Source organism: Neodiprion fabricii, chromosome 5, assembly GCF_021155785.1.
Source record: "Neodiprion fabricii isolate iyNeoFabr1 chromosome 5, iyNeoFabr1.1, whole genome shotgun sequence".
Lineage (NCBI taxonomy): Eukaryota > Metazoa > Arthropoda > Insecta > Hymenoptera > Diprionidae > Neodiprion > Neodiprion fabricii.
This window is the reverse complement of record NC_060243.1, coordinates 2,530,561-2,540,678: the sequence shown is the minus strand read 5'-3', so window position 1 is coordinate 2,540,678 and position 10,118 is coordinate 2,530,561. Positions and strand designations below refer to the sequence as shown.

General features: G+C 41.6%; 3 protein-coding genes across 4 annotated transcripts; 1 reads left to right on the top strand and 2 right to left on the bottom strand.

Moving 5' to 3' along the window:
* Positions 1-127: 127 nt before the first annotated feature.
* LOC124183534 (zinc finger protein 595-like) lies at positions 128-3,815 on the bottom strand. 2 transcript variants are annotated; one of them, XM_046572165.1, is made up of 3 exons: positions 3,206-3,815; positions 723-2,994; positions 128-244 (listed from the first exon to the last, which is right to left on the bottom strand). In XM_046572165.1, exons 1-3 carry the CDS (start codon positions 3,797-3,799, stop codon positions 222-224), a joined length of 2,889 nt encoding a protein of 962 aa, XP_046428121.1. In that variant the 5' UTR covers positions 3,800-3,815; the 3' UTR covers positions 128-221. The 2 variants fall into 2 exon arrangements, with proteins under 2 accessions (XP_046428121.1, XP_046428120.1); XM_046572164.1 differs by lacking the exon at positions 128-244 and having other exon boundaries at positions 251-2,994.
* Positions 3,816-4,293: 478 nt separating this feature from the next.
* LOC124183547 (dehydrogenase/reductase SDR family protein 7-like) lies at positions 4,294-7,794 on the top strand. The gene is made up of 6 exons (XM_046572181.1): positions 4,294-4,440; positions 4,502-4,645; positions 4,929-5,148; positions 5,232-5,316; positions 5,426-5,586; positions 5,666-7,794. The coding sequence occupies exons 1-6, from the start codon at positions 4,294-4,296 to the stop codon at positions 5,863-5,865; spliced, it is 957 nt and encodes a 318-aa protein (XP_046428137.1). The 3' UTR covers positions 5,866-7,794.
* Positions 7,795-8,074: 280 nt separating this feature from the next.
* Positions 8,075-9,856, bottom strand: LOC124183553 (transmembrane protein 11 homolog, mitochondrial). The gene is made up of 3 exons (XM_046572191.1): positions 9,763-9,856; positions 8,927-9,144; positions 8,075-8,745 (listed from the first exon to the last, which is right to left on the bottom strand). Exons 1-3 carry the CDS (start codon positions 9,843-9,845, stop codon positions 8,459-8,461), a joined length of 588 nt encoding a protein of 195 aa, XP_046428147.1. The 5' UTR covers positions 9,846-9,856; the 3' UTR covers positions 8,075-8,458.
* Between the last annotated feature and the right edge of the window lie 262 nt (positions 9,857-10,118).

Below are 10,118 nucleotides of genomic sequence, written 5' to 3'. Positions count from 1 at the left end.
TGTCTATAGATAGCAGCGAATAGTACAACAATTTTGAACTAAAATCAGTAAGTAGAGGGATAACAAATGTTTTTGTTGAAAGACGCTTATTATTATTAGAACTGAATGTGTTTTTCTTTTCTTTTTAAAATTAATCAAATATGTGGTAAGTGCCGACGGCAGTAGACGTTTTGTTAGCGTTGTTGTAAGCATGAGATAAAATAGTCGGTATCACAGTTTACCTAGCGTTGATAGCTACCAACGTCTGAAAGCAAAAAAGAAAAATATATGGAAATAAAAAAACAGAAATTTCTGATGATTTTCATAGATTTACAAGTAGAATCATATTATTTCAGGCCATTCAATTCTCGTACAGTTTGTCTATTTCGTTTAGTTGCATCTGCTGCAAGGGTTTCGTATTAATCTAAAATTCTCAATGTAATGCTGAAAACATTGAAATTGACTCTTGATACACTAATAATTATCAACAAATCCAATATTTTTAGATACAAATTTATTTTCGATGTGACATCAATTTCTGTAATGTACTGTGCGACTAAACTAAATAGAGAAACTGTACTACTATTCTTGTAAATACGTAATAACAATCATGCGATTAAACCGTAGTGTCCTGATATCACAAATTTTTTTTTTCCGGACATTACGGAAGCACACGAATTAAATGTGAATTTTCACGTGTTCCATTAAAGAGTTTTTATTTGTAAATTCTTCGCCGCACATACCGCAGGCCGATTCTTGTCCATCGTCACTTTCTCGATGCTGATGATGCTGCTGGTACTGAACGTGGGAGGAAGTCGACTGCGCACCTCCATCTTGGATCAAAGATTCATCAACCGAAGTAGCAACCTCAGCTTTGACTCGTTCTCCTGGATGCTGAGTGGTCGAGGATGACGTTGAATGATGAGTTACCATGTTCATTGGCATATCAATATTGCTTATCTGTTCGATTTGACTGGAAAAATTGTCATGATTTTGGGGATTTGGTATAGTCAGTACTGGTAGAGATTCATTTTGTTTGGATATCAGATGCAAAGTATTGTTTTGTTTGTTTGGCGAAACTAGATGCACACTGCCATCTCCTTGTTTCGAAGAGGTCATCAGGTGCATCCCGCTACCTTCGTTTTGCCTGGGTGTAGAACTAGCGGTTTGTCGTTCAGCCGAAGCCATACGGACGCTGCATCCCTGTTTGTCCTCGGCATTTAGTCCGAGAGTTTCTCTATGATTAATCTGAGGTATGTGCAGATGGTTCTCACCTTGCTTACCTTGTGATATCAAATGTAAATCATTTGGTTTAACCTCCGAAATAAGTCGCAAAGCTTCGCTTCGCTTCGCCGCTGTGATCAGGAGCACCGTGTCGCTTGATTTTCCAACTGCCATAAACTGCGGTAAGCTGTCTGTGGTTTTGGTAGAAACGTCTGAAATAGAAAGCAGAGCTTCGTTCTGTTCCATCCTTGATATCGATCGGCCGCTACCGGTGATCTGTTTTCCCAGAGAAGAAGATGAAGATCCAGAACTCGCCGGAGTCTTGGATTTCTTCTTCGCAGGTTTTGACTTCAACGCGTTGTTGTTCGTCTTTGCTTTAGCCTGGGCTATCATTTGGTCTGAATGTTTAACGATGTGGGCACAGAGTTCGTCCCTATCCTGATTCAAAGCGCCGCACAGAGGACACCTGAATGGGGGTCCAGTTACCTCAGTCTCATTTTTTCCAGCAGCATGAACCCATCTGACGTGTTCTCTGAGCACAACTTTCTGATTAAAGGCCCTTGAGCACAGTGGACAAACGTGCGGTCTCTCTCCTGTATGGATCCGTTCATGTTTTCTCAATGTTCCTCCATCTCTGAACGCTTTCCAACAGAATTTGCACCCATAGGGTCGTTCCCCGGTATGAGTGCGGTGATGAATGAGATATCCCTGCCTGGATGAGAACGTCTTGGAACAAACGTCGCAGTGAAAGTGAGCGGGGCTTCCAGCGTGCGTTCTTGCATGTTCCCAGAGCCCTTGCCTAGATACAAAGCTCTTGCCGCACTCGCTGCAGGTGAAGGCAGAGTCACCGGGGTGAGCGGAGAGTCTGTGCTCGTCGAGTTCCTGCTGCTTCTCAAACTGAGTGCCGCACACCTCGCAGGAGTGAGTTTTCTTTCTATGAATCCACTGGTGCCTGAACATCTTCTGCTTAGTTGTGAACTTTTTTCCACAATCGGCACATGCGTGCTTGCCCCACTTGCTGGGCAGCCCGTGTTCAGTGTTATTTCTCATCACTTTCTTGGCACAGGTTGTCTGGTGCGTCGCCAGACAGCTGCTGTCCTGAAACTGCTTGTCGCAGTACTCACACTCCACCGGCATAGTCCAATTTTTGCTTGTATGAATCTTCTCGTGGAAGGCGAGCGCCGATGCTCTGGCAAAGTTCATTCCGCAGTGGCTGCACGTGTGCTGCTGAGTCGTCTCAGTCAATTCGACCTCCACATAGCTTCGCCTCGGCTCTCCGTGGTACGGAAGTGACTCAATTTTTACCATGCTTCCATCCTGGCTGCTAAAGGAATTCATTGATAAGTTATACTGGTGGTTTATCTGGTTGGTAATGGTGTTTTGCTGCGTGTATTCGAACTGGGCTACTTCTCCGCTCGGCATTACGGCAAACTCCTGAAGCGTATCCATCTTGTCCTGTTGATTGGTCAAACCGGCTACTCCTGGTTGATCGTTACTGAAATTGTAACTCGGAATCGACCAGTGAACCTGGGACACTTCGTAGTTGGGTATCGTCGAAACGGACGAAGATGGGACGGAGGTGGCCGGCGTTTCGGAGTTACTGTTGTTCTCGGGCCATTTTCGGAATGGCTCAGCAGTGACCTGAGTAACACTGTTATTGGTTAACGAAGTTTGCATAATAGCTCGGCCAGCGACATATGTGTGTATCTTCATGTGGTTTGAGAGGCTGGATGGCCTCTGAAAGTTGGAATTGCATATGTTGCACTTGTGCGGTCTTTCCGTCTGGTGTACCTGTTACATATACAATACATTCATATTAGATACATAAGCGATGATACCTGTGCAATAGCTATATAGGGGAAAGGGGAGAGACGTCGTTGAGACAGGATGCCGTATGCTAGCGGGAACGTGTATGCTTATTGTAATAAATGGAGCGAGATAAACACTTTTGAAATTCACTATAGGTTGAAGTTGTTTATCAGATTGACATTAATAACAATACCTGCGCCATGTGCGACTGAAGGTTCGCCTTGGACCTGAAGAGATTGCCGCAGATCCGGCAAGCGTGGGGTCGATCGACCTGGTGACAGACCATGTGGTTGTTGAGATCAATCTTACGCTCGAACCGTTCACCGCAGGTGGTGCATGAGAGCTTGACGGAGGCGCAGGTCGAGTGATGCTTGGCCATCTCGACCTGAGTAAAGAGGTGCGCGCAATTCGGGCATGGTATCTTTTTGTCGTTGTTGAAACAAGGATACATCCCACCAAGCTGGCGAAGCGCCTCGACCGCCATCGACTCGTCGTCGCCCGAGGTGTACTGCTGTTGCTGTTCCTCCTGCTTTATGTATATCGGGTATACCGCGGTCCCGTCGCCGTCCTCGGCGTCGTCCGAGTTCTCAGTGAGGATTTCGACAGCCGCCTCGACCTCCGCCGACCCGGTGCCGCCCGTCCCGTCGACGACCTCCGTGACGGTGACTTCCGGGAGAACGCAGTCCTCTACGACGGGCTCGCATATCTCCTCGTGGGATATGATCGTCTCGTGCATGTTCGTTGACAGTGGAAAAGCGACATATTGCTCGTTTCCCGGTGTCTCCATTATATAACGAGGAGTACTCGAGTAGGTATTGCCCGGCTGTTGTCATTCCCAGCGTTCGATCATATCGGGCAAACCTCTGGATCGTTCAGTTTGAACACAGCCGCAGCGTTGCACACCTAGTTTTACCCCACACGCTACGTTAGGTTGCACACTTCGGACACTTCACGCGCGGAGCTAACGACAAACCGATACGTTTGGCAGGTGTATTCTAAACATTTCTATCACCAGCGCGTCGTAATTACGCTTCTCGAACATCCCTCGGACGAACGTTTTATCCGAAATTATTATTATTAACGCCAAAACTGTTGGGAAATAAGTTTACTGTACCGCGCGAAGTTGGCCACAAAGTTGACGCGAATATGTGCCAATTGTTTTAAGATCGAATCTCGCCTTTGTTTCGAACGTCACAATATCGACTCAATCGGCTAACTTCTCACGGCGCGAGTCGAACGTAACCTTTCTGCCTCCGTCCTCACATTTCTGACCGTCAAGTCATGAAGCAAGCCGAGCAGTCCGTCGGGTGGCACGTGTTGTGGTGGTTATTCGGCATCGGCTGTATCCCCGTGACTTTTCCATGGTTATTATATCACCTTTACGACACTGTAAGGCAGAATCGTCGGAAGGCCAGATTGGCGGGAAAGGTAAACCGAAGAATCGCGGTTTGCGATCGGCTCGCGAATAATTGTTGTTTCTCGTTTTCAGGTTGTTTTGATCACTGGTGCTAGTTCGGGACTCGGAGAAGCCTTGGCGCACAGTTTCTACAAATGCGGTTGTCGCCTAATTTTAGCATCCCGACGAAGAGAAGAACTCGAAAGAGTCAAGGTTGCGCTGATCAACACGCACCCCGTAAGTTTTCGACGTTGCGTTTGCCTTGTCATCTACGATGTCACACCGGTGACATCGCTTTAGAAAACAATTACAATGTTCTTCAAATACATATTGAATTGTCATTTTAAGAAATACATCAAGTCGGATTTATCCTATGAACAATTTTTAAAAACGCCGAGCATCATAGGTTCAATAATTAGACATTTGCTTGACAGTTCGCCCACACTTAGCTCTATGTCTCTGCCAACTTTGTTTTCTTTTTGTTTTTCATTTGATACCTGAATGAAAACATTCATTTCAGACAGTTCCCACTCACCCGCCAGTGGTTCTTCAACTGGATATAACAAACCTAAATGATGTACCATTGGAGGTACAGAAGGTGTTGAAAATTTATCCTCAAATAGATATATTGATAAATAATGCAGGGATTTCGTACAGAGGAGAAGTGATCAATACCAATGTCGACATTGACATCAAAGTCATGCTTTGCAATTATTTTGGCCAAATTGCTTTGACTAAGGGTGAGCTTTACCCTCTGCTAAATTTGATGTTTATCAGTACCTGATTTACACAAAACCTCATAACTGACAACAACTATTTGCAGCTGTCTTGCCTTGTATGCTGGAAAGACGATCTGGACATGTCGTGTTTGTCAGCAGTGTTCAAGGCCGAATTGCGATACCTTACAGGTAAGATAAATACTATACAAAGCAGAAGAAATAAAAGAAACATTTTATTATGTTTCCACAAATCTCGCTGAGTACATGAGCATTGAATAACTGTACAATTGCCGTGCAGATCGGCGTACGCTGCCTCAAAGCATGCGTTGCAAGCATGGTGCGACACAACACGAGCCGAACTGGCCGAGCAAAACATCAAAATAACAGTTGTAAGTCCCGGATACGTAAAGACATCCCTTTCACTGAACGCAATAACAGGGAGTGGTGATACTTATGGAGGTGAGCATGAATATCGGTATTATTGTACGGAGAACGAGTCAAGGTGATAGCTGTGTACTGACATGATTATTTCATATAGTAATGGACAAAAGTACAGAGGAAGGTTTTACACCGGAATACGTTGCCGAACAAGTGTTGAAAGCGTTGCTTAGAGAGGCGAGTGAAGTTACAGTTGCTACGTTTGTGCCAAAAGCTGCAATCCTTCTGCGCTCGGTTCTTCCTTCTGTGTATTTTTGGCTCATGAGAAAACGGGCCAAGACGGTGGCAAAAGATAAGTAGTCATAAACAATTGAATTTTCTGCAATAATGCAAGAAATTGGATCAAAATTGTGACACACAATTATTGAAAATGCAACGATGGTTCTGAGAATCGAATTAATAAAAAACTCGAAAGATAGGCCAAGAGAAAGAATAGCTTTACATGGAGGTGAACTGCTTCAAGAATTCTATCTGTGTATAGTATCCGACGTCGAATGATGGAAAACTCGTAACTGCGTTAGTCATTCAGATTCGTACAATTAGTAAATGAAATTTTTTATACACAGTATTAGGATAAAAGAAAGATTCGAAGGAATGTAAATATTATATAAATTAATATCGTTTACGTTTTTATTTTTTGCAATGAAAATTCTTTACTGTAACCATCAAGCGCCTTGAACCACATTCATGCAATTTGTCTAATACACTTCCGTATTTTTTGTCAGTTGGCAATCAAAACACAACGTGTACTATTTAAAACTATATTTTATTATTATAATTATTATGACACAGGCCCCAAATTAATAGGGCATGTTTACATTTTATGTACACGTTAAGACTATGGACCCGCGAATTTTTTCTTGCTTTCTTATTTTTTAAATTATTTTCACTAATTATCGGGCTAAAACAGTTTACATTTCTATAAAAATTGACGCACCATTGGCGACCATCGCTTGAAAAAAAAACAGATAATATTTGGCAATTTGATATGGTATAACGGATATCTTATTCAGTTTTGGGATGAGGTTAAAGGCAATTATCAATGCTAGACATTAGCAAATATTAGACTCATTCAGGAACTCTTGATTTATTTCACTGAGGAGAATGAGGAGAAGTTATATGGAAACATTTTCTATTGATAAAATAAATGCAAGCAAATTAATTGCGACTGTCAAAACCCATTCAAATTAAAGCAGATATATCGTCAACAAATATGTCCTTCAAAATGCAGTTTTTTTAAGCAGAGGAAAATCTGTTCATAGTTACAGAGAAAAGAAAGAGTGTTATATTCAATGCCAGATAGTATAGGGATAACAGAATTCAGCTTGACTGGATAACTTTTTGAAAGATTCTATAGAATAATATTCAGAAAGACTCGTGAAATTCACAACAATTCAGCCACCCATTCGTACAGTTTTCTTGCGTGGCTTTATATTGTTATATATTTTGAATACTATTCTTCAATGTGCTCGTATCCTTATTCATTGCACATAGTTAGAAACAAAGAAAAAAAAATTACAATCAACTGTGCTTGTATTCCAATCCCAAAATTTTTTAGGGTATTTTTTGTTCGAGATAGACTCGAGTTTCATATTGCTTTCCGATAAGCTTGTCAAACTCTCTTGCCAGATTGGTTCTCCACCATTAGCTATCAATAGTATTTATTTTTTGTGACGAATATTCTTTAGTATGTTATTAGCACTTTATCTATAGCTGCAAAGTCGCATGTCTGCAAATCTAATAACACGTTGAGATATATCCTCGTGATTTATTGTTTGCAAAGAGTTGGTTAATTTAAACATTTATCATTTGATATTTTCGTTGTAGATAACAAGAACGGTTTTGTTTCTACAATCTTAGTACACGCTGTTTGCAATGCGTGAATAGTAAGAGAGAAAAATAAAACAAGAAAATTATAAAACGCGCGTGAAATGCTAACTGATCCAAGTAGGAAACAAATATGAATAAAAATCGAAGAGGCGTGAAGAATACCTCCTGTTTATGCGAGTACGTACTGTAAAAATAAAAGTGATACTACAATCTCATTCGAATTGGAATCATGTAGCTTGTACATTTTTTCTATAATAGTGTGCGTGTGTGTGGTTTGAACAGAACTTTAATACGATTTTCAGATGATTTGTTGCATAATTTCTTTTATTTAAAAGAAGGATTCGCGATGACAATTGAGAACTCATTATATTTTAAAGGGAGTAGAACGTCGCGTAAAAATATTGGAAAAAATGAATCAATGGCAAATTTTAAAGAAAACCTATAAGTATAGTCATTACAGCATATTCTAGCTAAATTATTTACAAACTAAACGTACATGCCCTCAATATATATTCTGTTTTCTTTGCTTTATCTTTGTCTTGTACATATTTTTTTTTTTTTTGTCGTCTCAATCGTCGAACATCATCCGACTTTGTAAGCTTATTCGCAAGCTGTTTTTTTTTGCAACTAAACATTTTCAACTTTTCTCAATGTGAAGTTTTATTCCCCCCCCCCCCCAATCACACTGCATCATCACTTGCTGCAGTTTTGTGGTAGAGAGAAGTTGTATTGTTTTTTTTTTATAAACCACTTTGAGTGTTATAATTGATACTTAAAATCAATTGTAATATTGAATAAGACCGTTGTTGCGACGAAGAGGACCTCGTGTACGATGCCAGTTGATCAACGGTCGGAAAATAAATTTAAATATCTGTATTTATCTAACGTATCTGAGGTTAGCCTAATTTGTATCTCACTACTGTCGCACATATCGAAGCTGCGCGGCTTATCCTCCTAGCCTCACCTGATTTGGCGATGAATGATAGCTGGTGAGGTTCGCGCGGAGGAGGATTAAGGAAAAAAAAAAAACCGAAGAAATGAGAATAACTGAAAGGAAACAACCTCATTGAAAAGCTTGGTACAATCTCCAACCGCTTATGCCCAGAGCTGTAAGCGTTATCGTTGTGTGAAGGATTCTTCGCCTTGTATCGTCTCGCCTGACCAAAAAAGTTGGAGACGACGGACCCAACACCGCCAACAATTCCACATGTGGCAATTTACTTGTGTCTGTTTCAACCTGGTACTGACAGCAAGGGTCGAACTGCCAAGACACCGTGTATAAACCGCAACTTATCACAGATGCGAAACCCAGCGGACCACAAAGATACGGTCGATCTCCCCAAATTAAGCCTGTAGGTCGTTAATATAAATAATATGTGATTCGTGTCAAAATTACAGTTATATAATACATTTTTGAGAAGTTCGGAGGTAAAATATGCCACCTTGGAATAAAATTAACACAATCATCGGGTCGTCAGCCTTCCCGATTTTCCTGGACTTATTTTCTCTGATTGTAATGGAAACGACGAACCTGTGACTATGGCTCCTAGACCGGAAAGAGCGGCGGTCTTATGGAGACAATTGCCGACGGCGATCCATCTGGATGTCTCGTCTCCTAGCTTGGATGGCTCGATGACGATTAAATTACACTCAGATTCCAGAGCTCTTTCTAGCTCGTACTCGAAGGTCTCGTGCGCGTTCTCACCATCGTAAACCTCCCTGATAATGGCAACCTTTGCAGAGTCATCTCTGAAAAATGTTAACGGCGAAAATGATATACAAAGCAGTACGGCAAGCAATAAGAAAAGATAACACACGCCTGATTAACCATCAAATTACAGGACACTACGTACATACATATACACTACCGATGCTGTCGGTGTTACATAACAAATGTGAGATGCCAATTGCTAGTTGTTATTCGATCTGGGCTCAGGCCCGACAGTGGAAACGATACTGTAGCGTTAGGAGTGATTGCGAAATGTTTATTCATTCATAAATTCGTTTTAATGTGCAATGGAAAAAAAGAGCTGCAGGACCAATTGGACGGTTATCGTACGCCCCGAATCACGTCGCTTTTCGAACTTTCGACAATTTTGAATGACCGACGATTTCTGTCTCCGATTTAACGAATGTCTTGGCTACGGGACTGCGAAGCTTAATTTTTTTTAAATATGAAAACAGTCGATTACGATATCAGAGTATCGTGCCGCGACTTCATTTACTCCGTAATGTTGTTTTAGCGTGTAAAATTCTATGATTTGCGGTGAAAAATACACGCGATTATTCGAAATGTTCCGGGAAAATGCGACCGAGATATTCCGATTGGTTATAGCGATAAAAATATAAATAATTGTAACTACAAACCTGTCACCCCCTTCATCTACCATCTTTTCTGTCTCTTCGTAAACAGCGGGACCGATGGAACAATACGGAACGGAAGTAAACATCGGGAAACAAACCGGAAGCTCGAATCAGCTGGCGGTAATTGATTGCTGATTTGACTCGCGGCGCGGGATTTGAAAGCTGAAAAAGTAACGACGATTTTCCGATATTGAATGCGAAGCGCACGTACTTATTCAATACCTTTTTTTATGACATAGATACACTGTCTTACAGAGACGCAAACGTCCCGTACTGAACCATGGTTTATAATTCGCTCACCCGCGATCCCGTCACGTGCGCATCTTTTCCATCCCGCGCACGTACGCAACAAGACAGTT